Source organism: Camelus bactrianus, chromosome 9 (genome assembly GCF_048773025.1).
Source record: "Camelus bactrianus isolate YW-2024 breed Bactrian camel chromosome 9, ASM4877302v1, whole genome shotgun sequence".
Taxonomy (NCBI): domain Eukaryota; kingdom Metazoa; phylum Chordata; class Mammalia; order Artiodactyla; family Camelidae; genus Camelus; species Camelus bactrianus.
Window position 1 is genome coordinate 29,339,518 of NC_133547.1, and position 25,307 is coordinate 29,364,824.

General features: G+C 48.4%; 1 protein-coding gene and 1 long non-coding RNA gene across 2 annotated transcripts in view; one reads left to right on the plus strand and one right to left on the minus strand.

The window, feature by feature from the left end:
- The window catches only part of LOC105065332 (uncharacterized), a 174,778-nt gene extending 172,756 nt beyond the window's left edge, over positions 1–2,022 (minus strand). The window contains exon 1 of the long non-coding RNA XR_012509115.1: positions 1,789–2,022. This is a non-coding gene — a long non-coding RNA (uncharacterized LOC105065332). The remainder of the gene's footprint in view (positions 1–1,788) is intronic.
- Positions 2,023–8,943: 6,921 nt separating this feature from the next.
- SLC44A3 (solute carrier family 44 member 3) overlaps positions 8,944–25,307 on the plus strand; it is a 62,082-nt gene continuing 45,718 nt past the window's right edge. The window contains 9 exon segments of the mRNA XM_045513216.2: positions 8,944–8,976; positions 8,978–9,072; positions 9,988–10,081; positions 15,578–15,614; positions 15,616–15,739; positions 17,435–17,522; positions 18,292–18,293; positions 18,787–18,911; positions 20,961–21,147. Coding sequence (XP_045369172.2) covers positions 8,957–8,976; positions 8,978–9,072; positions 9,988–10,081; positions 15,578–15,614; positions 15,616–15,739; positions 17,435–17,522; positions 18,292–18,293; positions 18,787–18,911; positions 20,961–21,147 — 772 coding nt within the window. The 5' untranslated portion in view covers positions 8,944–8,956.

The following is a 25,307-nucleotide window of genomic DNA, read 5'->3' on the forward strand; positions in this document are numbered from 1 at the left end:
TAATAGTTGAGGATTGGGGGACACAGCAAGGAGCAGGCTTGAAGTGAGCCTTGAAGGGCACAGTCATGTGATAACCCATCTGACTGCTCTGTGCTTCTGAGGAAGAGCTGCTTATTCTGATGGGAACTCATTGAGTAGTCAGTCTATTGCTCCAATAAATGAAATTTAAGGAAATTCCTAAAGAAAACAATGAAGATATTTGAAATATATGTATTTGGCTTGAGACTTGCCCTTTAAATCTGAGGTTTATTTCCTTCTTTCAACCTTGGAATTTATCTCCATTATGTCTTCAGATACTTCCTCCTCTCCATTTTTATATCACATCCTTTTTTTTTTTTTTTGGTTTGGTTTCAGGGAGGAGATAATTAGGTTTATTTATTATATTATTTTTAATTGAAATATTATTTATTTTTTTTAATGGAGGTACTGGGGATTGAACTCAGGAACTTATGTGTGCTTAACATGTACTCTACCACTGAGCTACATACCCTTCCCCATCACCTCCTTTCTCTTGCAGCTCTACCCTCAATATTAATTAGAAAATTTTAAAGTAAGCTGCCTTATTTTCTTAACCTTTTCCTGCTGCCTCTGGAGAGTTGCTGACGCTACGCTTCCCATCACCGATTCCTCTTCTGCTGCGTCTATTCCACTATGCACCCTGTGTTATAAATAGCATCAATGAATATTCATACCAATTATTATATTTTTATGTTTAATATTTCTATCCGTTTTAGTTTCATGATATCTCTTCTTGATTTATATTGCTTTTGTCATCCCTCACCTCTTTACATGTATTTACCAAGCTTATCTAAAATTTTGGTCCATCAGTTCTAATCCTTCAGTGTCAGGCACTATACATGGCTCAGCTGTGGTCTTTTTAAAGTAGTTGTGCTCCTCAAAGGTCTAGTCATTTGGTTTGGGAAGTCTGGTTCCCTTGGTTTCAGACACTGGCGACTATGCATCCAGCAGGCCCAGTGAGTTGGGGGGCGGGCCGGGGGCAGTGATGAGCCCAGAACTGAAGTCTCAGGCACCAGAGAACCATTGTCGGTCCCTCCCGTTCTCTGGCACTACCCCAGATCACTCCTCGGCCAGGTTTCTACCCTCAGGGAGAGGCAGTGCTGAAAAGACACTAACCTAGCAGCCCTGCGGGTGCGGATGGGGAAGCGTAGCGAGTGAAAGGAGGTCCGGGGTCCAGCTTCAGTTGCTTCATTTCTCACTTAACAGCATGTTTGTGCTGGTCCGCTCTTGCCTGGCGGACTCCCCCAGTCAGTGTGGCTTCTGTGGTTGCTACCATTTCAGTGGAGAAGCTGGACAATGACTGTTCCAGGAAAACGTGGGAGGGGGAGAGGAACCTGAAACCCTCCCACCCATCGAACTTCTCGAACTTCTCGGCGTCTCCTCCCGCCACCCACCGCCTGCGTGCTCACGGATCAAAGCCGCCTTCAGGCCCCCCAGGGTTTTTATTCTTGTTTTACTTTCTGGAACCCGCTGTTCCTCCTGCTGCTTTGGTTTCTCCAGGACAAGCCGTGTGGGAGAGAGCCAGCAGCCCCCTGGTAGGAAGAGCCACGCCGCGCCTGCGGGGACCACTTGACAGCGCCCCCTTGAGGGTGCCGTTCGACTCCCAGCTGTGCCGTTCGCGGGCTGTGTGTCCCCAGCACGTTACATCCCTGCTGTCCGTGCCTCAGCCTCCCTCGTCTGTGGACTGGGGATAACAGTGGTTCTGCCTTGTCGGTTAGTAATGCTCATAAGGCGGTCAGAACAGAACCCGGCGCAGGCGAGGGCACTCACCTGCTAGCTGTGCGCGGCATCAGCCCTCCACTCTGCCCCGCTCGGGAAGGGCTGGCTCAGACGTCTGCTTCCTGCTCCCCGCAGGCGCCGCCTGCTAATTAGGCTGCAGGGAGGACGCGCCCAGGGACAGGGACCCGGCGGGGCGGGCACCCGGGGAGCCGCGCCGCGCGGGAGCGGAGGCGTCCCGGGCCCCTTCTTCGGAGCCGGGCGGGACGCGTGCTGACCGCGAGATGACCCGGGCTGACCGCCGGCTGACCCGGGCGGCCCGGGCGCGCGCGCGGGGCCAAGTCCGTGGCGCTCGGAGGCGGCCGCGAGGCGGCGCTGCGCCCCTGCCCGCCGCTTGGCCGCGGGGGCTGTTCGGGCTCCCCGTGCTCGGCCTCCGCCGCGGGGCGCAGGATGCAGTGCCTGCGCGCCGAGCGCCTGGTAAGCCCCGCACCTGGCCCGGGGGGAGGGCCCTCCACGCACCTGCCCGCCGGGCCGTCCCCGCCGCCGCGTCCCGGGGACACCTGGCCGGGAGGCCCTCGGACTCCACTCAGGTGCTGGCGTGGAGGCGCGGGAGAGGCTGGCCGGAGAGCAGCGACCTGGGGCGCCTCGAGGTGCACCTCCAGGTAAGGACTTGGCCACCGGGGACCTCACCTCCGTCCTGAACTGGGCAGGTGTTTCACAGGCTCCATGAAAGCTTCAGGCGGACACGTTGAAAAAGAAAAAAGAAAAAAGGGTTACTCTGAGCTGTCTTGGAGTAAGTTTGGGTTCATTTTCCAGGTTGGGACCAATATGATTAGGCCCTTTTCCTCAGCACTCTTCCTTTTCCGGAAAACTTCTGCAGAGGGAACCCCCAGGCCAAGAGAGTGGCGACCTCAGCTTCGCAGGAAATGCACAGACACGGCGTGTGTGTGTGTGTGTGTGTGTCTGTCTGTGTGTCTGTGTGTCTCTGTGTCTCTGTGTCTCTTCAGGTGGCACCAGGTTCAAGTCCGTGCTGCAGTGAGAGACATCTCCCAGCACCGCAAACAGCAGTCCTGGGAAATCCCTGTCAGGCATCACTCAACATTCCAGACTTGCTAAATAGAATCACCGTTCCCAGTGGGATTGTCACTTAATGGCCCAATGCGTGGTCACTTCTTATTCCAGATCTTTTACCACCTCACCCTAGCCCCCCAGATAAAATGTTCCCCTAACAAAGGGAAATCCGGAGTAAACCTATAAATAAATTCCTTACTTTAGCTAAGTGTAACACACTTCTGGCATGTTGTGTTTAGCAGCTAATAGGTAAACAGGCCTTTTCTATAAACCCTCCAGTCTGATAGGTAAGGGGACTTCTTTCCCCACTCTAGTTGCTAGCTGTGTCAGATTGCTGGTAGACCCCATCAGACTGTGTCATATTGTTACCCCAGTTTTTGTCATGCCGGAAAGATAAGGTTACTGTCAGGAGATGGTGTATTGTATAGCGAAAGGTTTAAAAAGATGTATTCAGGAAAGGAAAAGTGCACCTCCCAGAATGGGAGGTGGGCTGATCCAAGGGAGGAAGAGCGGTGGGTTTTGTCTTCCCTTTCTCTCGTACCCTGGCTTAGGGGCGGTCTTCTGATTGACGGCCCTTGTTCCTGGAGTGCTTCGTCCTGTCTGGCCCCTTTGCTAATGTCCTTACCCGTGATGTACACAGAAAAACCCATGGGGGGGGGGCTAAACTGCAGTGCTACTTATACAATGAGCATTGGGTCGTGTCGTGTTAAGTCCGTTCTGCTGTCGTGGCTGTCGGGTTCTAATCGGTTTCTTGCTGGCATCGGTTAGAAGTCAAGTCCCTTTATGCTGGAGGCGGGCATAACGTCATCTTCCAGACCATCCTCCCTCTCCTCCACCTGTCTGCTCGGTGCCCCCGCGTATCTACCTACCTAACAGTATTAGTCCTGGGAGAGTCTCAGAAGTTGAATCTTGATGCTTTCATAATGTGTTTAAGAGTTGTAGGTAACAGCAGAAAAACGCTCACTCAACTACAAAATGTTCATGAAATCATCCACTCCAGAGTGAGGCATACTGTTTGCTGCGTGGTGAATGATTAATTTATAAAGCCTGACAATAATTCGCCACGTGATTACCTCTGTTGAAAAGAATTAATTTTGAATAAATCTTAAAATATGATTGCTCCTCTTTCCAGGTAAGAGGGGCATTAATTCACTGGTTGACTTTTAAAGGCGTAAGTCAATGTTCTGTGTAGCCTCTGTCATGACCCTCAGACCTCTCCTCTCAGAGCTGGGAGAAACTGTACCTGCAGCCCCTCCCCCTAAATGTCCCGCCAGACACTGGTGCTTCTCTCCAGGTCTGCTGTTGTATAAGTGCAGGGACCAGCTGTCCTGCCAGCGCCTGGCATCTCTGAACTCTGGCTGTTAATGTTATTTAATGATCTTCCCTAACCCCTCCACAATTCAAGCCTAGTGCATCACTACTGAGCCTGCAGCTGTCTGGGGAAAGGATTTGTAGTGGCCCACCACAGCCTGAAGCATTAAGAACCGTCTGAGAGGTGGCACAGAGCTGGAAGCTGCTTTAAAGTTACATGTCATTTTCAAAATAAATCTGAAGGCTTCAATCTTCCCACGATATCTTTACTATATTAAATCTAAATAATGAGAGTCCTTCCTTAGCCGGCTGGCTTTTATTATCTTTTGCAACATTTTTTTAACCACAGACATTGAAAAGAGCAAGGAGTGGTTTTTTTTTTTTTTCCTCCCTCTTCTGTTCGGCTTTCTGGTCTTTCTTGTTACTTCCTGACCAGTGACAAGGCACATGCTGAATGGGATTATTGATGGTACTGCCCTGAGTTAGGGCTGGACAAAGGAGATTTGGGGTGAGGGGCCAGAAGTACAAGCAGGGACAGTCTACTGCAAACAGAAAGAGTGCCAGCCTTTCTTTATGTGTGCATAAGACACAGAACAGAGCAGCTCAAATTCTGGACCATGTCTGTCTCTACTTCCTCCTCAGTGTCCTCTCCCACCTTGCCTTTTCCTACTCATCTTTCGAGACTCCATTTCCCAGATCTCCCCCAGTACAGTGGACAGTGACCTCCTTGGTAGCCCCACCATAACTACAACACACACCTACTGTTTGGAATCACAATTGTGTGTTTGAAGTTGGAACAAAATGTTGATGGATTAAGGGAGTTTTAGTGTGGCAGGGACTCAGGATTACCCAAATCTGCTCCCCTCACCTTTCCCCACCAAAAAAAAACACCTTCCACTCCTCCCCACAAGCTTCTCAACGGAGATATTAACATAAAGAATGCTGATAAATGGAAACTGTCATTTCATTATTAGATCTCTGGTGAGCTGGGCAGAAGCCCAGGACCCCTTTCTTCCCTCTAAGTCCAAAACCAATCAGGATCTAACCATGCTCCAAAAGGAAGGCCAGGAGGGGAGCAACCAGAGGCTGGGTCAGCCTACCATGCCAGCCACAGGGGCACGCAGTCACACCCACACTCAGCCTATAAGTAAAGGGGGAGGGCTCCGTGCACCAGCAAAGGTGACCCACTCATCCTGGAGTCTGACCTCGAAATGAGGAAGAGCTGGCAGGCTAGGAGGGACAGAGAGCCTCCTTCCCCAGGAGTGCAGCAGTTTATAAGCCCTGAGTCCTGCCTGTCTTCTAGGCTGAGTTCCTTGGGGGCAAGTGCTCGGTTTGGTTTACTTCTACATCCCTCTCTGGCACACACGAGGCACCTTAGAGACTGTTACTTTGATTCCTAAATTGGTCATGAATGTAGAATATGTGAAACATTTTTGACTTTGGGGCAATGTCCCTTTAAAACATGTGGTGCCAATGCTATGTTGAGTGGTGTGCTACGTCCCCCTCCTGGAACGATCGTGGTTGGTACCAAGTATTCAGTGTCCTCCGAGTTGTAGATTGGGAAACGTAACAACGCTGAGTTTGTGTAATGGGCAGATACAGACTCAGTCTGAGTAGACAGCCCCTCAATTCATATTATTGGAACAGTCATTTGAGCTGAAATTTCAAATACCCCACATTCATTATGGGATTGGACCAAAGTGACTATAAATTGCAAGATGTTTTTGTCCAGCAGAATTCCTGAGATTCTTTATGTTACATATTTTGAGCACTTACTCCCAAACACCGTTTTCTCACTTGTTAGGGACAGTATTTTGATATATATCAACTGCGTTGCCTCTACCCTTGAGGGTTAGAGTCTGCTAAACTCTGTCTCACAAGACAAAAAGAAAAGGGGGGGAGTAGAATGAGGAGAGGGAGGTGGAAGAGACAGAAGGGAGGAAGGGCTGGATGGATGGACAGAATCTCAGGGAAAGAAGCGAAGTCTGGTGCCCTTAGATAAAATGAGACCCTCAAGGGGAAAAAAATTGAGCTGTCCCAGTGAACAAGGCCAAGAAAGAAAAATGGCAGACTCTTGGAAAAGCAGGTGAGAAGCATCAAGAGGTGAGAGACGGGGAGGAATCTGCTTTGTGTTTTAGAAAGTTCTTCCTCCCTGACCCGTGAGAACAAGTGCTGGAGAAGCCGCACCCGAACTGAGCGGAGCAGCTGACTCGCTGTGCAGGAGCGAAGGGCAGCGATGCCGGGGACATTCTGTTTTATATCAGCATTCAGGGATGTGGGGGCGGGTTTTCAGCCCTTTGGCCAGGCTCTCAGGTGTGACTTGGGTTTTTCCAGGTGTTCATCATTGGCTACCTGGTGGCGGCTGGAGCCACGGGCAGACTCCTGTTCGGCTATGACAGCTTTGGCAACGTGTGTGGCAAGAAGAACTCCCCAGTGAAGGGGGCCCCCCTTTCAGGGCAGGACATGACCCTAAAAAAGTAAGTGTTCAAGTAAGGTCCCGACCTGTATAGGGGCTCGATTTCAAAACTTTGTATGGGGGGGACAGTATAGCTCAATGGTAGAGCGTGCTTAGCACGCATAAGGTCATAAGGTCCTGGGTTCAATCTCCAGTATCTCCATTAAAAAAACAAAATAAAATAACAAATAAATAAATCTAATTACCTCCCCTAACCCCCCACCCCCCAAAAAAACTGCATAAATTGGTCATTTTGAAGCTGGAAACTGTTCTCCCATTCAAAACCCTATCAGCCCATCTCAGAAAAAGGGAGGCGTGTGAGGTAGTAAGGACACAGGTTTTAGAATCAGCCAGTCCTAAGTTCAAATTCAGCCTCTGCTACTTTTCAGCTGTGTGACCTTGAGCAGAGTACTTAACCTCTCTGAGCTGAGCTTTAAACTGGTTTTTATACTCACCTCACAAGATTGTTTTAAGGATTCACTGAGACCCTGCATGAGCTGAGGCCTAATAAATGTCAGTTATTCCTGTTATTCATAATGTATCAGAATCATATTCCAGTTGTACACCATTCACAGTATTTTTTTTCTGTGTGAAAATACCTGAATCCACCTGGGAATGCTGAGGACCTGCGTCCCACTCCCTCCCCAACCTACAGTCTCTGCTATGGCACTGTGGTGTCGCACTTTCCCCTCCAGCTCCAACACAGGAACAGAAAGGACAGAGAAGAGACAACTGCCCCGAGGGGGGAGAAATCCCTGGCCGTGATTCTCTAAGACTGAGACATTGTCATAATATCGAGACTTGATGACCAAAAGCAGCTCCTGGGAGAACAATCTTAAGGGCCTAAGTAGTTCCTGAGCCTAAGTTTGGAGTCACCAAATCTCAGCCCAGGCCTCTGCCTCTGAGTGCTACTCCCAAGGAGGGGGCTTTGCATTGCTGGACGTGGATCCCCGGGGGCATTTCCCCCTGTCACTCACAGAGAAGACAGGAGGAGGGCGGGGCTGCCCTGAGGCGCCTGTGCTCCTGTCTGGGAAGTGCCAAGGTAGGAAATAGTCATCCTCTTTGAAGTGAAAAGGATGTATTTTATTATCCTTAATAGCCGAAAGGTAGGAACAGCCAAAAGCCCGACAGCAGATGGGTGGATAAACAAAACGTGTGTACATGTAACGGGATTTTGTTCAGCCTTAAAAAGGAAGGAAATTCTGACACCTGCTACAGCATAGAGGAATCTCAAGGATATTATACTAAGTGAAAGCTGCCAGTCACAAAAAGAAAAATGTTTTATGATTCCACTTACATGAGGTGGACACCTAGAATGGTCAAATTCATAGAGACAGAATATTGAATATTGTTTGCCAGGCCAAGGGGCTTGAGGAGGTGGTGAGTCATTATTAAATGGGTGCAGAGCTTCAGGTTTGCAAGATGAAGCGTTCTGTGGGTGGATGGTGGAGACGGCAGCACAACAGTGTGCATTGTACACTTAAAATCGTCACGATGGTGAAATTTTATGTGTATTTTACTACAATTTTTAGAAATCTAAATAAAATAAATGGAATGAGGTGTGTATTTATCACACACCAGGGAAATCTGTTCCCTCATCTCCTGTTATACCACTCCCTTTCTCCCAACCCCAGTTGGAGGGAAAAGAAGCTTCCGGGACCCCCTTCTCTGGTCCCTCCTTTGGAGGACTGGCCACAGGGCTTGTGGTCTGGCATTCCTCTGATCGCAGCAGCCCGGATGAGTGCAGGGTGCAGGTTTGTGAGTTGCCACTGCCAGCCCCACATGTGACCCCGTTAATGGCAACAAACGGTTTTGTTCTTGTGCCCCATCTGCCCAGTGGTGGGCAGCTGCAGCAGGAGGGGTCTCATGAGCTTCCTGGCTCTAACTGGGAGGCGGGGGAGGGGTGAGCCTTTAACTCATAGCCTCAGCCTCCTCCCCTCCACTTGTCACCTCCCTGGGTTCGGCTATTTTCTGAAGTATAGTTGAACACTCCGGTGTAAACATGCTTCTGGGGTTTCCTCGAGTGGTTCCTGCAGCGGCCTCACCTAGCAGTCGATGGACAGTTTAATCAGTCCCTTCCCTTCCTCGGTGGCCCCTCAGAGAGCTCTAGTGTTATCAACACCCCAGAAAATGCTGAATCTGGAAAAGGGGAGTTTTGTTAACGTTTGAATATGGTTGCCAAGCTGCACAACTCCATAGATGACCCCAGGCAGGTATAATACATGTTAAATTATGCACAAGCTTTCGATTTTGAATGTTTGCCTTAATTATTCTCACATTTGATAACAAGTGGGTTTTTTTTTTAAGGCCCACAGTTAAATTTAATGACAGGAAATGCTCTATGACCTCCTTCTGTTTCATCTGTCTCCCAGACACGTGTTTTTTATGAATTCCTGCAACCTGGAATACGAGGCTCGGTTCCACCGTTCTCTGCGTGTCCAGCTGTCCTGAGGAGCAGCTCCATACCCTGGAAGAGGTCCAGCCCTTTGCAAATACCAGTGGTGGGTACCGGGGGATGGGGTCACCCTTCCCCCTGCAACAGGGGACCATGGCGGGCTAGCCTGTGCACACTGAGATGAGGGAACTTGCCCTGAGGCTGCTTCCTCTGCCAAGCTGGAGATTGTCCTTCCTCGTGGGTGCCTCTTCTCATGTGGAAAAAACCATCAGCATTTTCTCCTGAGCTTGTTCAGTTTCATACAGGCTTATCTGGAATTCATCTGAAACCCTAGCTGTTCTCTGCTCCCTGCCAGGGACCGGTCTGCCGAGCGCAGGGCAGACAGCAGAGCCCAACGGCCCCGAGGCAGGTCAGAGGGAGGGCAGGGTGCCTGGCAAGGCGCACCCAGCCCTACACAGGCGCCCACAGGCTTTGGGTTGAATTGCCGACAAGTTTGTTCTTTCATTAAGTTGTTTGGGCCGGGGGTACTTTCACTGACCGGTCGGATAGTTACAAGTTGTTCCAGAAGCATTTGTGTAGCTGGCGTGCCTTGCTCTCAGCCTGCTTTTCTGATTTCTGTTGTAAAGATTAAACAAGCAAGAAAAGTAAAAGAAATTCGAGGCAACCCAAGGCAAATTTCATCTGCCTGTGAGATGGTGTGCCAGATTTTTAATAATTATTTACAAGACAGGGTTAAAAATACCAAGCCTATGTAATGAATCGGCTTCAGATCATTTTAGCACCAATTATGTAACTTTCGGTTTGGGGTGTGGCGTTCTGGAGAGAGACTAAGGAAGAAAGGACCTGAGTCGATCTGGGTTCTGATGCTTATTCGTTCTGTCTCTAGGTCATCCAGAGACCTGTTTTCTAAATCCAAGTGATTTATTCTATTTTTCTTTTCCCATTTTGGTCAAATGACTATGGTTTCCTTACTGGCTTTCCTGCAGGAAGATGGTACAGTCTGTGTGTCTTCTGCTTCCAGGGTCCTTCCTGTGTGTTTACAGTTTAAATTCCTTCCACTACACCCAGAATCCAAATGCAGACTTGCTGTGCCCCAGGCTACCAGTTCCTCCAAGGTGAAAGCTTCTGAACACGTTCCTTAACCGTTAACAAAAGGTCCTGGGAACTTGGTGGGAGTCTTCTGGGTTCTGTGGGAAGCAGCACAAAGAGGCTACCCAGTAGAGCCCTGCCTGCAGGAGCTCGCAGTTTACAGAAGGCCAGGGATAAACAAGGAGGGACTCTCTGCAATATACATGTTGGCTTAGGACGCTGGGTTAGGAACCAGGCTAATGAAGGAGAAAAAAACAACAAACAGTAAAACTATGCGTAGTCTTCAAATGACACCCTTTGAGCTGGCAAAAATATGTGAATTATTACCAGGTGAATGGTTTTGTAAAGTAGTTGGTGTGTGTTTTTTCCACTCCCACTACTTATTACAAAGTAGAAATTGTTTACTTTTGCTTTTTTATTGCAGCCAGACCTTGTTAGGTTTTTTTGTTCTAGATTTCTCTGTAAGAAACAGTCCTCGGTGGTCTAGGCCAAGTGGCTACCACATCTTTCTTCTCAATGAGAATAGAAAACAGGTGCTTCTCAAGAACACCGCTCAGTGAACTGCTTTCAGGGTCTTACTCATCCCCATCAACTAGGGCAGTAGCTGCACAGAGGAGCCCCCTTATAAATAAAGCTGTACCAGTGAAGCAGTGGTCGCGTTGCCAGGGTACATGGCTCTCCTGTGAGCCATTGAGAAGGCTAAGAGGAAAAATACAGTTAGTAATCATTGCCACATCAGGATGCTAAGATGTGCTAAAGGAGGGCTTGGGTTTACTTTGCCATTACCATTCTTTTGAAAATTGTAAGTATATTTGCAGTGAATGAGACCTCTGTGCAAAATCCCTTCAAGATCATGACAATTTAAGTAGAACCAAGGCATCCTGCCAGCCTCCTAGTACAGTGTTCATCAAACTTGTGATTGGGATTCACAGTAAGAAATTGATTACATCACAACCCCAGTATACACATACTCTCATGCACACTTAGGTGTATGAAGCAGAAATCAGAGTCTCACAAAACAAGATTTCCCCTCACTGCTTGTGACTCACATTAACAGTTCCTAGTCTATTTCACTTTTTAAAAAAGTAATTTATTTCATAATCTTCAAACAGGTTACAAATGCAGCTTGAAATATGCTGAGAGAGCAGGTGCTAAAAATAAAAGTAGATTTTAACTGAATAGGAGGAAGAATATAGTTAACCATCCTTGTGACCTTCTTTTCTAAAATAAATATTTTGTGTTATAAGTAATTGAGAGAGGAGAGAATTATTTCCAGAGAATACCATGCCATTTTTCTATAATATTTTTAAAATTCTGATTTTTGTCATGTCATGAGTATGTCTCACTGAAACATAACTAAACCCAGAAAAAAATCCTACAGTGTTTTAGTAACTTGAAAGAAAACTATTTAACACTTGGAGAGAAGTTTTAGCTTTATACTCTTTGACCAGCATCTCCCCATTTCTCCCTCACCCTACTCCTGCAGCCACCATTCTGTTCTTTTCTTCTATGAGATTAACTATTTTAGACTCTATATATAAGTGAGGTCAAGCAGCATTTGTCTCTTGAGAAGGATTTTTTAAAGAATACTATTTGTAACTGGGCCTACAGAAGGAATTGAATTTTTAAGTTTGTAATTTAACCAGAGTTGTATACACTTTCCTCTTAATATAAAATGGGATGGTGACTGTAATTCCATGGGAGGCCTGTATCTTGATATTGGTGATGATAATAGCAAACATCTATTGAGCTCTGATAACTCACCAGATACTTTTCTAAGCTCTTAGCAGGATTAATTTATCTGGCCTCAGAAAACCTCTGTGCTGTAGATACTGCTCATCTTTGTTTTCCTGCTGAGAAGACTGATGCAGGGGCAGGCTAAGGTTGCACCACCAGCAAACCTGAACAGCGTCCACGTTTATTTCTATAATCCCAAACAGCCAAGGCTTCACTGGTTTTATTTTGTTTGGCAGATGGCCTCTGTAGGCTCACATCAAGCCAGGGGGAGTCGTCCGGCACCACGCGTCCTAGGGCCTTTTCCACCTCTCCGGCCGCCTTAGACCTTTCACCCTTTACGTGCAGACCTTTCCAACACTAACTTTTCAAGTGGAGACAAAACTGCTGATTGACTGGCTTTTCTTGGATGGAGTTAGGGAGATAGAAATAGCCTTGAGGGCTCCATTTCCTTTTCCTACACAAGCAAGTGTTTGTTTTAAGATGGAAATTATCATATTTATCATGGAAGAGCAGTGCCAAGAGTGAAAAGCTTTGAAAACATGAGAAGTGCGGCTATAGGGCCAAGGAACATTTTCTAAATGCCTCTTTTTGACTAACCCGATTGTTTCCTCTTTCTGGGTGGATCACGTGAGGCATAACATAGCCTTTTAGCAGTGACTGAATACCCACAAGGCCTGTACATCTAGGAGGGAGCTTCTAAGAGCAGTGAAAAAATACTGCAGAAGGTAATAAGCAGGCATATCTTTTTCCTTTTGGTGTTCAATGTAATATTGTATTTTGAGTCCCCCATGTATTTAAAATCCAAAGAGCTTGGGTTTTTCTTTCTAGTAAATTCTAGTTCTAGCCTCCCACGTAGGTGCCCCATGCATGTCAGTGCACTGTTTGCTTGATTAAATTCCACATTTCATATTCCATAGGGTCATCTAAATATACAATCAGCTCTCCAAATTACTTCCTGAAAACTTGGGTGGTTTTGCTCGTGGGGAGAGGAAAAGCAGAAGTGGGGAAGAAACAGCGGTCTGTGGCCAGTATTTGCATCCCCTGCCCCAGCTAATGAAGTACTCAGTGGGCAGCTAGCTGGTCATCCACCTGCCAGGGGTGACCCAGGCTTTCCATGCCTGTCTCCATCACTCTCTGGGCTAAGATGGGTCATTCTTTACCAGCACAGGGGAGTTAAATGCCTAAAAAGCACCCTAGTTAACAAACCATGTTGACAAAACTAAAGTCTTATGGAGAATTGTGTTTGGGGAAAAAAATAAAATGACATTAAATCTATATCTGATCTTATTTTTCAGAAACACTACATGAAAGTTCAGAAAACATTTTCTTTCAAAGCAATTCAAGTTTTTTGTTGTTAAGACTATTTAGTAATAGAAAAGAAAAAGAAATTAGAGGTTTAAGAATTGGAAAGCAGGAGGTAAAATTACTCCTCTGTAGGTAGTAAGAGAATGAACTGAAAAACTACAAATGATAAGAAAACTTGGGTAGCAGGGAACAAGGTTAATATGCTGAAATCTGTAACATTCATATGTTTTTTAAAAAGACTCCTTTTACCACAGGAAGAAAAAGTACATAAAGACAAAAGTGCCTAGAAATAAATTGAACAAGAATGTACAAGGACCACAGGAAGAAAACTTTAATGTGTTTCTTACGTACAAAGAACGCTTGAACAAATAGAAAGACAGACTGCGTTCTTGATAGTATGACTCAGCATTATAAAGACGTTACTTCCCCCTGCATTATTAGGATGGTATTTCTGTCTAAGTTGAGCTATAGATTTATCATGATTACAATAAAAATAACAACAGGATTTTTTTCAGTAACTAGATAAGCTGATTTGAAAGTCTGTAAGGAAAGAAAAGAATTTTAATGGCCAAGAAAAATTTGAAAAATAAAAACTGTGAAAGGAAACCAGCCCTTCTAGGTTTTAAAACATAAAGTTTAATCATTAAAATACTGCGGTACTAGTTCATATGTAGAAAGACCAATGAACGGTATCAGATAACTCAGAAATAGACCCAAATTCTTACTAGAACTTAGTACATGATTTTGAAAAATGGCATCTCAAATCAGTGACAAAGAAAGATGGTCTACTCACCAAGTGATGTTGGCACAGCTGGGGAGAAGGTGGGGTTATGCCTCGTGGCTTATATGGGTAAGTTCCAGATGGATTAAAGATTTTAGCTTACAAAGTGAAACCAGGAAGTAGTGGAAGCCACGGGAGAATTCTTTTATTACCTGGAAATAAGGAAGGCTCCTAAGTATGACTTAGAACTCAGGAGACATAAAATTAAAAAAAATCAATAAATTTGACTATATGAAACACAAACATTTCTGCATGACGAAATACTAGAAGCAAAACTAACAGGTAAATCAGTTACAATTCGTATAAAAAAGATTAATCTCTAATTTATAAAAGGTCTTACCAACTTTTAAAAGACCAGTATCTCAATATAAAAATGAGATAGGAATATGAACAGATGCTGCAAAGAAAAAGCACGATGTTTGAAAGATACTGAGAGAAGCTAGACCTCCCTCATGAGAGGGGAAGTCCCACTGAAGTCCCTGATGTTGTCGCCTGGTAGACTGGCAGCATGTAAAGGTCCAATAACACACTGCTGGCAAGAGAGGGCATACAGGCCCTTCCATACGATGCTGAGGCAGGATCCCAAGGAGAGTAATTCATCAGCATTGATCAGGCATGAATGTACAGGCGTTCATCACTCTTTTACTGAAGTAGAGTTGATTTACAGTGTTGTGTTAGTTTCACGTGTACAGCATAGTGATTCAGATATTTTTTCTGATTATGTCACATTATAGGTTATTGCCAGATGTTGAATATAACTCCCTGTGGTATATAGTAAATCCTGGTTGCTTATCTATTTTGTGTATAGTAGTTTGTATCTGTTAATCCCATAGTCCTAGTTTGTCCCTCTTCCCGTCCCTCTCCCTTTTGGTAACCATAAGTTTGTTTTCTGTCTGTGAGTCTCTTTCTGTTTTGTATATAGATTCATTTGTATTATTTTTAGATTCCACATATAAAGGATATCATATAGTATTTGTCTTTGTCTGACTTATTCACTAAGTATAATATTCTCTAGATCCCTCCATGTTGCTGCAAATGTCAATATTTCATTCTTTCTGTGGCTGAGTAATATTCCATTGTGTCTGTGTGTGTGTGTGTGTGTATACCACATCTTTATCCAGTCATCTGGGCGATGGACATTTGGGTTGTTTCCATGTCTTGGCTATTGTAAATAGTGCTACTGTGAATATTGGGGTGCACATATCTTTTCAAATCAGGTTTCATTTTTTCTGGATATTTACCCATTTCTTAAACACTCTCTGTGTTCATAACAAAACTCTCAAGCCTTATACATATTCCAGAGGAGAAAATAAAGCTGGTGGTTTCATTAATGCAGCTCCTAATTGGGCCAGCCCGTATCTCTAACAGCGCCTTAAAGAAATAGGATTCTTGTGTTGCCGTTGGTAGTCTGTATCTGGGAAGGGCCAAAACATGAGGGTCAGAACTGTCGCTCCTCAGTGGTAGGTTTCTGGTTTCTGTGGGTCCCCACAGTCAGTTTTCCACCCAGGCATCAGCTCATCACGTAGGAGCACGTTGCCTGGCTCGCTAAGGTGCACTTTGCAAACAGGATGCTGACCCTCTTTGTATTACTGCAGATCTTATGCTTTCTTAGTTGCCGAGAATTTTAAATAAAAATCTTTTTTTAAAGATGAGTAATTAAATAAACATCTTTGCCACTTATTCTATCTTTTATTTTTAGCAAGTCTTTCCCCTTGTTTAACCGATGCATCCCTCAAGACACCTGAGTGCTATTCCCTGTTTGCATCTGTTTTGATCAATGATGTTGACACTCTCCATTGAATTCTAAGTGGAATCATGTTCGGAAGAGACACAATCATCCGCTTCTGTGTCTTCATACTAGGTAATTTTCAGTTAATTTTATTTCAATGACTCTGCCAAAGTTTCTAGCACTTATGTGTGTTTTACAATGAAAATTAGCCTCTTGACTTAAATATAAAACTTTGTATATTTTCTTTATAGGTATCTTTAATGTTTCAGGTTCAAGTTGAGGGTAGAGACAGTAAGACTGGGCAAGACCAGCTGGTGCTCTGCCAAGAGGCCTCACTAGGTGGGGGTTGCCTTAGGATAGAGGCCATGGTCCAGGACCTGCTCCTCAGCTCTGCATAAGGATGGATGTGCAAAGCAGATTGCAGATTTGTGGACTGGCCATGAAGAATACAGCTGTCTGAGGGACCAGAAATGCATATCTTTGGGCCAGTGTGCCCTCTTCCCGTAGGCAGGCTGGATCAGAAGGCTGCTTGGTGAGCAAGGAGAGGAAGTGTGTGCACCCACGGCGAATAGCACCAGGGGCATTGGCCTGATGTATCCAGCTCCTCCGAGGACATGCCTGCTGGGCTGTAGGCGGGTCAAGCCCTTGAGCCGGACCATGCCTTTTCCAAGCCTTTCTGGAGGCAGACAGCCACCCACCTACCCACTTGTGACCGTTTAACCTCCCGTTTGCTGTTTCAGCTCTATGAGCCCCTGTAAGAGCCGACCTCTCTTTGAACGAGTTAATACTCTGCTGCTGTAGGCAATAGTAACGGCCTGTTATTTACCCCTCTGTAATTTACAGTGGCTGCCTCCCAACCTCGTGGTTAAAAGTCTTTGATCGGCCATTAGCATAATTTTGTCAGTTTTCAAATTGAGTTTTCCGTAATTTCATTACCCAAAGGCTCCTAATTCCTGAACACTTAGGGATGCTTACCCTCCACCATCATGTAACTACCGGACTTCTTATGGCCCAGATGCGCCAGGCATTGTGCTTACTCCTGACTCATTAACCCCATCAGAACCCCATCGCCACTTGTAGGTGAGGAAGTGGACACTGAGATAGGCCTGAGGATTAGCCTGGCCTCACATCTAGTAGGGGTGGCAGAGCAGGGACTCAGCCCAGACCCATCTGATTCCAAACCCATGCACAGAATCAGACAGTGCACCAAAACATCTGTAGGTAATCCTGAATTCTTATTTAGAAAGAAGGTAAAATAGTATTTATAAATTCACTGCAATACTTGGAATAAATTCAGAAGGTTAAAACCCTAAAATGGGAACATAATATGTAGGTTTTTATACAAATAGCTTATCATATAATTAAAATCTTAAATTTTTCACTTTTAAAGGCATTAATCTTTCATGTTTAATGGGAAAATCTGAGAGCACAGAGTTAGAACGTTCTATAAACCCAGCCCAGCATGGAATCAAAAGAGTTAAGTTTGATTTTTTAAAAAAATGTAATGGTTCATTTGAACTTAAAAGAAAAAAAAAGTTTAGGGTATTTGGGAATAATACCTGCTTTAAGGAATTTTATTTTAATTCAAGAAGAATGCGAGCACTTTCAGGAGGTGGCTTCCTCTAGCGGACTGAGCTTATGTATGCTTCAGAGAGTGGCCTGGGATGTGTCTTGTCATTTTCGTTTGGCAAATGTCTAAGATATTTAGAGATTAAAGAAAATCCTCAGTCCTCACTCTTGTGAAGGGTTTAGGCATTACAGCCCCACCAGCATCACCCTCGTGCCTTAGTTGTTGTTAGAATTTGTATGTTTTGCTTAATTTTTCAGTCTCATCTTTGGGCACGATGTTCATCTTCCGATTCATCACTGCTGTTCTGGTTTGCATTTTCAAAGCATTTGTTGTTTGGGGATTGTTGTGGAAGTATTTCTACTTGACTGATTTCTTCTTGATTATTTAAAGACTTCCCACTAAGTACAGAACTTAGAAGCTGGCATTTTTCAGCTACGTGGGGTCTTGGAGAGTCTCTCATCCAATTCCCTCATTTTACGTATGAGGAGACTCAGGCCAGAGAGGACAACAGGACAATGGGATCTGCTTCTGTCTCACAGAGAATAGCCAAGTTCATGCCCAGTCTGTGGTCTCTTCTGCACTAGGTCACCTCTCAGTGAGTCTGCCAGTGGAGTGGTGCTGGTTTCTGTACCGTGAAAAGGCAATTCCCAAGCCTGCTGGAAGCCCTTTAAAGGTTTTTTTTCTGAACTTTCATGTCACCCATTGGCATATGGGTGTCATTGTCATGCAGAGGCTCTGGCCAGTCTAAAGAGATACAGGCCCTCAGCTGGGGCAGGGTCCTGGAGACCCTGTCCCGTGCCCACTGTCTTCCTTTCCATTGCTGAACCGTGAGTCCATCCAAACGCTGTCAGGGAAGAGGGTCCAAAGCACAGGGGCAGGCAGCAAGCCCAACGCAGCAGCTCTTTTCCACATGGCACAGGAGATTTTAATTTTTAATTATTGGTGTGACCACATGAAGAAATCCTTGGCATGACGGTAATCTTTCATCTACTGAACAACCAGCTCCGCCCTCAGCAGCTCTGAGCCCGCAGCTCACAGGTGCCTGGCGTGCCCACGCGGGAGTTCACGGGTGACGGCCCGTGAGGATGCCCTGTCCCACCGACGACGAGTAAAGATGTCTGTGGCCTCCCTACAGTAACCGTGGCTGTGGTGCAGGTGGCACTCAGTGCCTACACCCAGAGCGTTTGCAATGCCACCCAGCTTTGTAGGTGCCAAGCCAACACCCAGGCTCACAGTGGGGTGGTCGCCCGCAGAGCCTATTTGGAAATTTTACGCTTCGGACCCTGATGTTGTTCCTCTCACCATCCTGCCCATGCTGTTCCCGCCCCGCTCACACCCAGCTCAACCTGTGGGCCAGCTGGCGGGACGCACCTGTGTTCTGGGAGGGGGGTCACCTCCCTGTGTCTCCCAAAGACAGGCAGCCACCCCGGGCCTGGCAGGGCCTCAGTGGGCCGCCCTGGCGCTGCCCAGCTCCTTCAGAGGGTCGGCCATTGCCTGCCAAGCCCCGAGGACTTAGGACCCACTGCCTAGCAGGGCCCCCGAGGTGTGTGGGGAGCGGAGTCTCCCTCACGGTGTGTGTGCTGAGTTCCACTGCTCTTCTGCCTTCCAGTTGTCTGCACGGCATTATGGTGGCAGTATTACAACCATACCAATGACCGCAGCACAGAACTGGACCCAGAAAGGGAAAATATGAGGCGTTTGCTGAGGTTTGCCGTTGTATTTACAGTTATCACAGTAAGAAGCACTCTTCCAGCGCTGGCCAAGTCTCCAGCCAGAACTCTGAAATCCAAATAGTTGGATTTTAACCAAAAGCAACGAGGATTTTTCTTTCACCTCGGAATCTGCTTACACATTAGTGCAGCGAGGGTACCTGCGCATTTAGCGCCTCCGTGTTTGACTGGAGGCGCCTACAGAGGAATGCACTGCAACCTTCCACAAATGAGAAAAAGGTCTTCCTGGGAGGCTGTTTCTGCCATCTCGGAGTTCATTCGTTACCCTTGCTGAGGGGGCCTCCTTGACTGAGCAGAACCCCCCGCCCCGGCCCCGGGCAGCGGCGGGGTGGACAGGAAGCGTGCAGACGGAGGCCGCTCGCGGCAGCTCCTGCTTCCTGTTTCGGGGAGAAGCCAGTGGCTGCCGCTCTCCCGAGGGTGTGACAGCTCCCGCTGCCCTTGAACACAGAGAGCCCTTTGTTTCCAAACCTACTGGCCGCTCAGTTAATTTGGTTTTCAGACAACCTGCTGTCTCCTCAGTGAACTCCTGGCTGAGAACAGGCAAACACGGAATGCTAAGCCCGGAGATACTGGTTGTTGAGCGAGGGTGGTTGGCAACTGAAAATCAGCCAGGTCACTCATCCAGGTGCTGGTAGCAGTCCTGGAGTCGCCGGGCCCTGGAGAGGGTCTGGAGTTGGTTTCAGGTGACCCGTGAGCATCTTTTCGTGTGTTGCTGACCAGCTGTCTTAGGGAGGAGTGACGGCCGGGGCTTTGCAGATGCCCGTTAAGGCTTACAGCAGATGCAGACTCTCTCACCAGCTCAGCTCTCTCCTCCAAGGAAACCTTTCCTTTTCTCATACTTGGCACCGGCTCCCCGTTTTCTCCTTTCTAGCGAAGTGTCAGGTTTGTGCCCTTCACGTAGACGGCATCCCAGGGAGCAAGGACTGCAAAGCTGGGCTCCTGGTTTGTCCTGGGACTGGGCCTGGAGGTGACGTGAGAGTCCAGAAAAATCAGGGCAACGGTTAGGAGGCGGTTTCTGTATGAAGAGAATGAATCTGGTCCGCGGCAGGTGGAGCCTGGCACACAGTAGGACTCCCACGGCTGGGTCGGCACTGCTGTGCTTTCTCCCCAAGCACCTACAGAAGGCGAGGCTGGAGACTTGTATTTGAAGCTGTCAGCATCTGGGAAGGATGCCCAAACCACAGGGGAGTAGGAGCCCCCCCCCCCAAAAAAGAGATCCCAAGAAACAGCAACTGAAGAAGTAGAAGGCAAGCCAGAGGGAAGAGCGATCACAGAAGTCGAAGGAGGAGTTTTAAGCAGAGGAGTGGACGAGAGAGTCACACGCCCTGCTGGGGTCAGGCACAACCTGCAGCGTTTCCATGGGGTGTGACGTTCAGGAGGTCAGATGAGGTGACCAGGGGGAGAGCATTTCAGGAGAGAGTGGGGTCTGGAGGTTGACAGGCAGCTGAAGGAGGAGCCAGGGTGTGGACGTGTGCACGTGTGCACGTGTGGGTGGCCAGCGCGGGCTGGTGCTTGGAGAAGCTGCCTGTGCGGGAGTGAGAGAGGGCAGTGGCTGGACCAGCACGTGGGGGTGAAGGGAGGTCTGTTTCTTTGATATATTTATATGCAGGGAGCCCAGTGCCAGTAGAGAAGGCACAGAGGGTTGCTTTGAGGCACGATCGCCGTCCTCTTCCCTCATGCTAGTGTTCCCTTGCCCTTCGGCAGGCCTTCGGCATTCTCGGAAAATCTTGGCTGCTGTGGAGGGACAAGGAAACAGAAGACGGTTCCCTGACCCCAGAGGACTTTATTCTCATTTTTCTCTCACTCTCTGACCAGACTGCAGGCTCCTTTAAGGCAGGGACTGTGTCTTGTCCACAGTTATGGCTGCAGGATCCAGCAAAGGGGCCGGCACATAATAGGTGCTCAGTTAGCGTTTGAGAATGTATCTGTTCAATTATGATAAAAGTAGTAACTCTCCTAAAAGAGCTGTTTGCTGAGATGTCAATAAAATATTAGGGTTTAAGTTCTTCTCAGTTCCTCGTGATTTTGAATAATTTAAGCCCTTTCTCACCAGGCAGTTGTGCGCGTCCTGATTTCCGTCCTCAGAAAGAGAATGAAACTGACAGTCAAACTTCTCCAAGTCACAAGTAGAGCCATCAGCAACTCTCCTTTCCTGCTGCTCCAGCCACTGTGGACGTTTGCCACCCTCATTTTCTTCTGGGTCCTCTGGGTGGCTGTGCTCCCGAGCCTGGGAAGTGCAGGTAAGGGCAGTGGGCGGGGGTTCCATCACCTCGGAGTCGCGCACAGTGTCCTCTCCCCTTGGAGCCATTGGCCTGTTTCTGTAGGAACCAAACTTCCCATGCAGCAAGAGGCATCTGACGCCAGCGGTGACGGTGCTCAGAGCTCTGTCTCTTTCGTCTTGTGCACCGACTCTAAAGAAGCTGGGTTTATGTTTCATGACTGAATAAACTCAGTAAGAGTTGAAAGAGCTTTAGGAGGAGCTGTGGCGCGAGCAAAAGCCTGTAGACTATTACCAAATATTTCTGGATTTAAATTTTATCTAAGACAATTTGCCAACTCCTATCAAATCAGTAGGTGACAGAGAAGGACCCAGGAAGGCTCCTATTCCAATGTCGTTGTGCTCAGAAGAACAGCGTACATGTAAGCAAGTGAGCACAGGAGTCCACGTCCCTCCCCCTCAAGAGGACGATGCCATGTTCCCCATCATCCCATCAGAGCTGCACGGTGGTTTCCCACCAGGGAGTCCTCAGCATCAGCTGGGGAGCCTTCCTGACATCCCGGTGCCTGGGCCTCCTCCTCAGAGGTTCTGATTCACTTGGTTCACAGAGGACTGAGTATGTTTTTTGAATTCCTGGAAGACAGCAGCCACATTCTGGAGCAGTGCTACTCAAAGTGCTGTCTGCAACCAAATGGGGCGCTTCTGCCAGCATGTGTATCCCTCCATCCCTCCCTCCATCAGGAAAGTCTTGCTGGGAAAACAGTGCCAGCAGAACAGGACAAAGGGCTTAGCGACGCAGCCGACCCTTACCTCACTGCAGGCCGGTCCCAGCAGGCTGAGCACGGGCCGCCAGGCTGTGGACCCCGCTTCAGGCGGTACTGTGCTGGGTCTTCCCTTACTCCCCCTGGTCTGGTTAAGGCCCAAACTCACATTCTCATGTGAGTGCAAAAGAGTGAGTTGCTTTCACAGACTGTCACCAGGCAGGTAAGGAGCACAGCGGGTGTCAGCGCAACAAGGCTAGCGTGAGTCCTCGCCGGTCTGTCCAGTGCATTTTGTTCCCCATTGGCTCCGGTCGTGCATGTAGCAGAGTGTTTGTGAGTCACATTCTCTTCCCTCTCCTCTGGGGTCAGCTGACCCTTTGGAGATTACTTCGAGGTGGCAGCCAGCTCCCCGGAGATCAGGGCCCTTGGGAGCCCACGTTTCCAGCTTCAGAGACGCTGCTGGAGGGGCAGTTTCCTCTGCTGGGGTCCCTGCAAGTTTGCTGGAGGCCCACAGTGCACTTGCGGTAATTATCCAGAAGGGAACCTTGGTCCGGCAGGTACAGAACAGCACTCAGTCAGGATGAGGTCTGCATGAGAGTGACAGAAAACTCAACACAGCGGCTCAGACAAGATGCAACTTCTCGCTCGTGTGAACGACGTCCACAGGGAGGGGATCCGTGTCAGCACAGGCTCCTGGAGTTTGGGGCCACGTGCCTTCGTTCTTGTTCCACAGCGTCTAGCGCTTGCTTCCACCTCGTGGCTGAAACAGACACTGGGGTTCCAACCACCATGTCTCATTCCGGCCACTAGGAGGGTGGCGGGGAGGGAGAAGAGCGTGACCCGCCCCCCACCCCTCCCAGACGTCAGGACAGCGCTCCCCCCCCGCACCCCGCTGGCCAGTCCTAGTCACTGGCGGCTCTTACCTGCAAGGGAGGGCAGGGAATGTGGTGTCACTTTGGGCAGCGATGCACAGGTTTGAGATGAGAGGTTCCGGTACCAAGGACAGGCAGAAGAACAGAAATTTCGGGACAGTTGGAAGTCTCAACTGGGGCAACACTGAGCGATCGTCTTCTAGCTCGTTCTCTTCAAATAGCCTTAGTCCTGGTCAGAAAGGAAGGCGCCGGCTGTGGTGCCTGCAGGAAAGCAAACACTTGCTGGAAACTTCGCGGCTCTAAGCTCTGTCCCGGGTGCTTTCTTGCGTCCTCTCCTTTAAGCATCGCAGCTCCCATTTGATGCCTGTGTTGTTAGTACAAGTTCAGGCAGGAAAACTGAGGTTCTGAGTAAGTAACCTGCTGCAGGTCACCCAGCTGGGGACCGTGGCAGCCTCGCTGATGCCAGAGCTCTGGAGCAGAACCTGCCGTGTCTGGGATGCGAAGCTAGACAGCAAAGTTCGGCCTCCTCGGGGTTGTCCGTTCAGATCAAAGCAGCGTCGCGCACGGCAGCTGGCTGGCAGGTGCGGGCAGTGCCCGTGATGTGGCGTTTGGGGCCTGCAGCCGGAAGGGAGCTTGGCAGGGCCGGAGCGCGAAGTCAGGCTGGGAGTGCGGTGCGGCAGGAGGCGGCAGGGCTGCACACGCTGGAGGCGGACTGCGGTGCTGGGCCCTCGCCCTGAAGAATCACAGACTAGGGCGAGGCCTTGGGAAACGTGGCCCAGTGGCCCAGGACCAGCGAGGGCCTGCCCTCCTCCAGCCTCAGGGCACAGCCGCCCCGCCGGCTGTCGGTGAGGGCTGTGAGTCTGGAGGAAGGAAGCTGTGTCTGTGGTGAAACCCTCAGTGCTTTGGGGCAGGACGTGTTCTTTCTTGAATGCAAACGTGGTGGGCGGTCACTGTGGGGACACAGCCGTGCACAAAGCACACGGGAACGAGTGGCGGCCTCTCCCCACAGTGCTGAGAGTGAAGCAGGATGGCAAAGGTGGATGAAAGTCACAGCAGGAGGAATTTTGTTTTTTGAAGGGGAGGGAGGTAATTGGGTTTATTTATTTGTTTTTTTAGTGGAGGTACTGGAGATTGAGCCCAGGACCGCATGCATTCTAGGCACGTGCTCTACTACTGAGCTATACCCTCTACCCACAGTAGGAGGAATTTGGGGAGCTGTGAGATGTCAGAACGAGGCTCCACCCCACTTTGTGAGTCAGGGAAGGCTCCTCAGAGGATGGGCTGGAAATTAGCAGAAAATCAGAAAATACAGAAAAAGACAGGGTATTTAATGGGGTCATGACCAAACACAGGAGCGGACCTGGCCACACAGGACAAGGTGAGAGCCAGTCCTGAGAGCCGGGGACATGGTCGGAGGGGAACAGGCCCCAAGGCCAGCCTGGGGGTGCACTGCCAGCAGGGTGCCCCTTCAGTTTCCCCTCTTAGGCCCCCAATGGCCCAGGGCCTGGGGGGCAGTGAACAGCCTCGGCCCCACGACTGAAGCAGGAGAAGCAGGGAGTAAGCCGGCTCCTTGGTAGGGCCGGTGGCAGCAGGTCGGAGGCTCACATAGTAAAGCGTGGCCGTTCCCCGTCGGTGGAAGGAGCATAATGAGCAAAAATGAGAGGAACTGAAGGGCAGGAAAGAAAACTGGGTGCCCAGGACCTAATGTAAGAATCTATGAGCACGTCGATATCAGTCTTTGCAGAACAGAGGGGTTGCACAGAGCGACCCCTTCCCTCCTCCCTGGGGCCGGGCGTCATGAAAACCAGACCGGCGTCCCCTCAGGCCACCTGGCTCTCCTCTCCCTCCCCGTGGGCGGCCCCGGTGCACAGAGCTGTCTTTGTCTTCAAAGGCCTTTGCGTGCAGTGCCAGGTGAGCAGCTCTGGGTCTGGCGGGTCATTTGCTTCATGTTTCGATCTTCAGCAGGTGCCCCCGTGATTTGGGCGGTGAGAGACGGCTGCAGCCCCTGACTGTCTCACTCCACGTGCCCTCGCGCAGCCACAGGGCCTCAGGTTCTCCCTGCAGTCTCTGCCTGGTGTTCCCAGTGTTGAAGGGGTGTCCTCAGTGGGTAAATACTCATGAGACTTTTTATTGTGTCACGTGACTGAATGAATTAGCATTTTAATGCATAAGATACAGAAAAAGTGAACTTAGGTTGATTATCTTTTGCCATTTTTTAAAAAAATTGTATTGAAGTGTATAGTCAGTTTACAATGCTGTGTTAATTTCTGGCATACAGCATCGCGATTCAGTTATACATATATTCCTTTTCATATTCTTTTTCATTATGGGCTATCACAAGGTATTGTGTAGAGTTCCCTGTGCCGTTCATCTGTTTTGTATACAGTAGTTATTCCCCAGTGACTCTTAGTCTCTTAACTAGTTGACAGACTCTGGCTTGTGGGGCTTGTTTCAGCAGAGCATGTCAGGGCCCCCCAGCAATGACAGTAGTAAGTCTGCTGGGACATGTCTGCTACCAGCAATGTGACAGTGACTCCTAAAACCCAGTG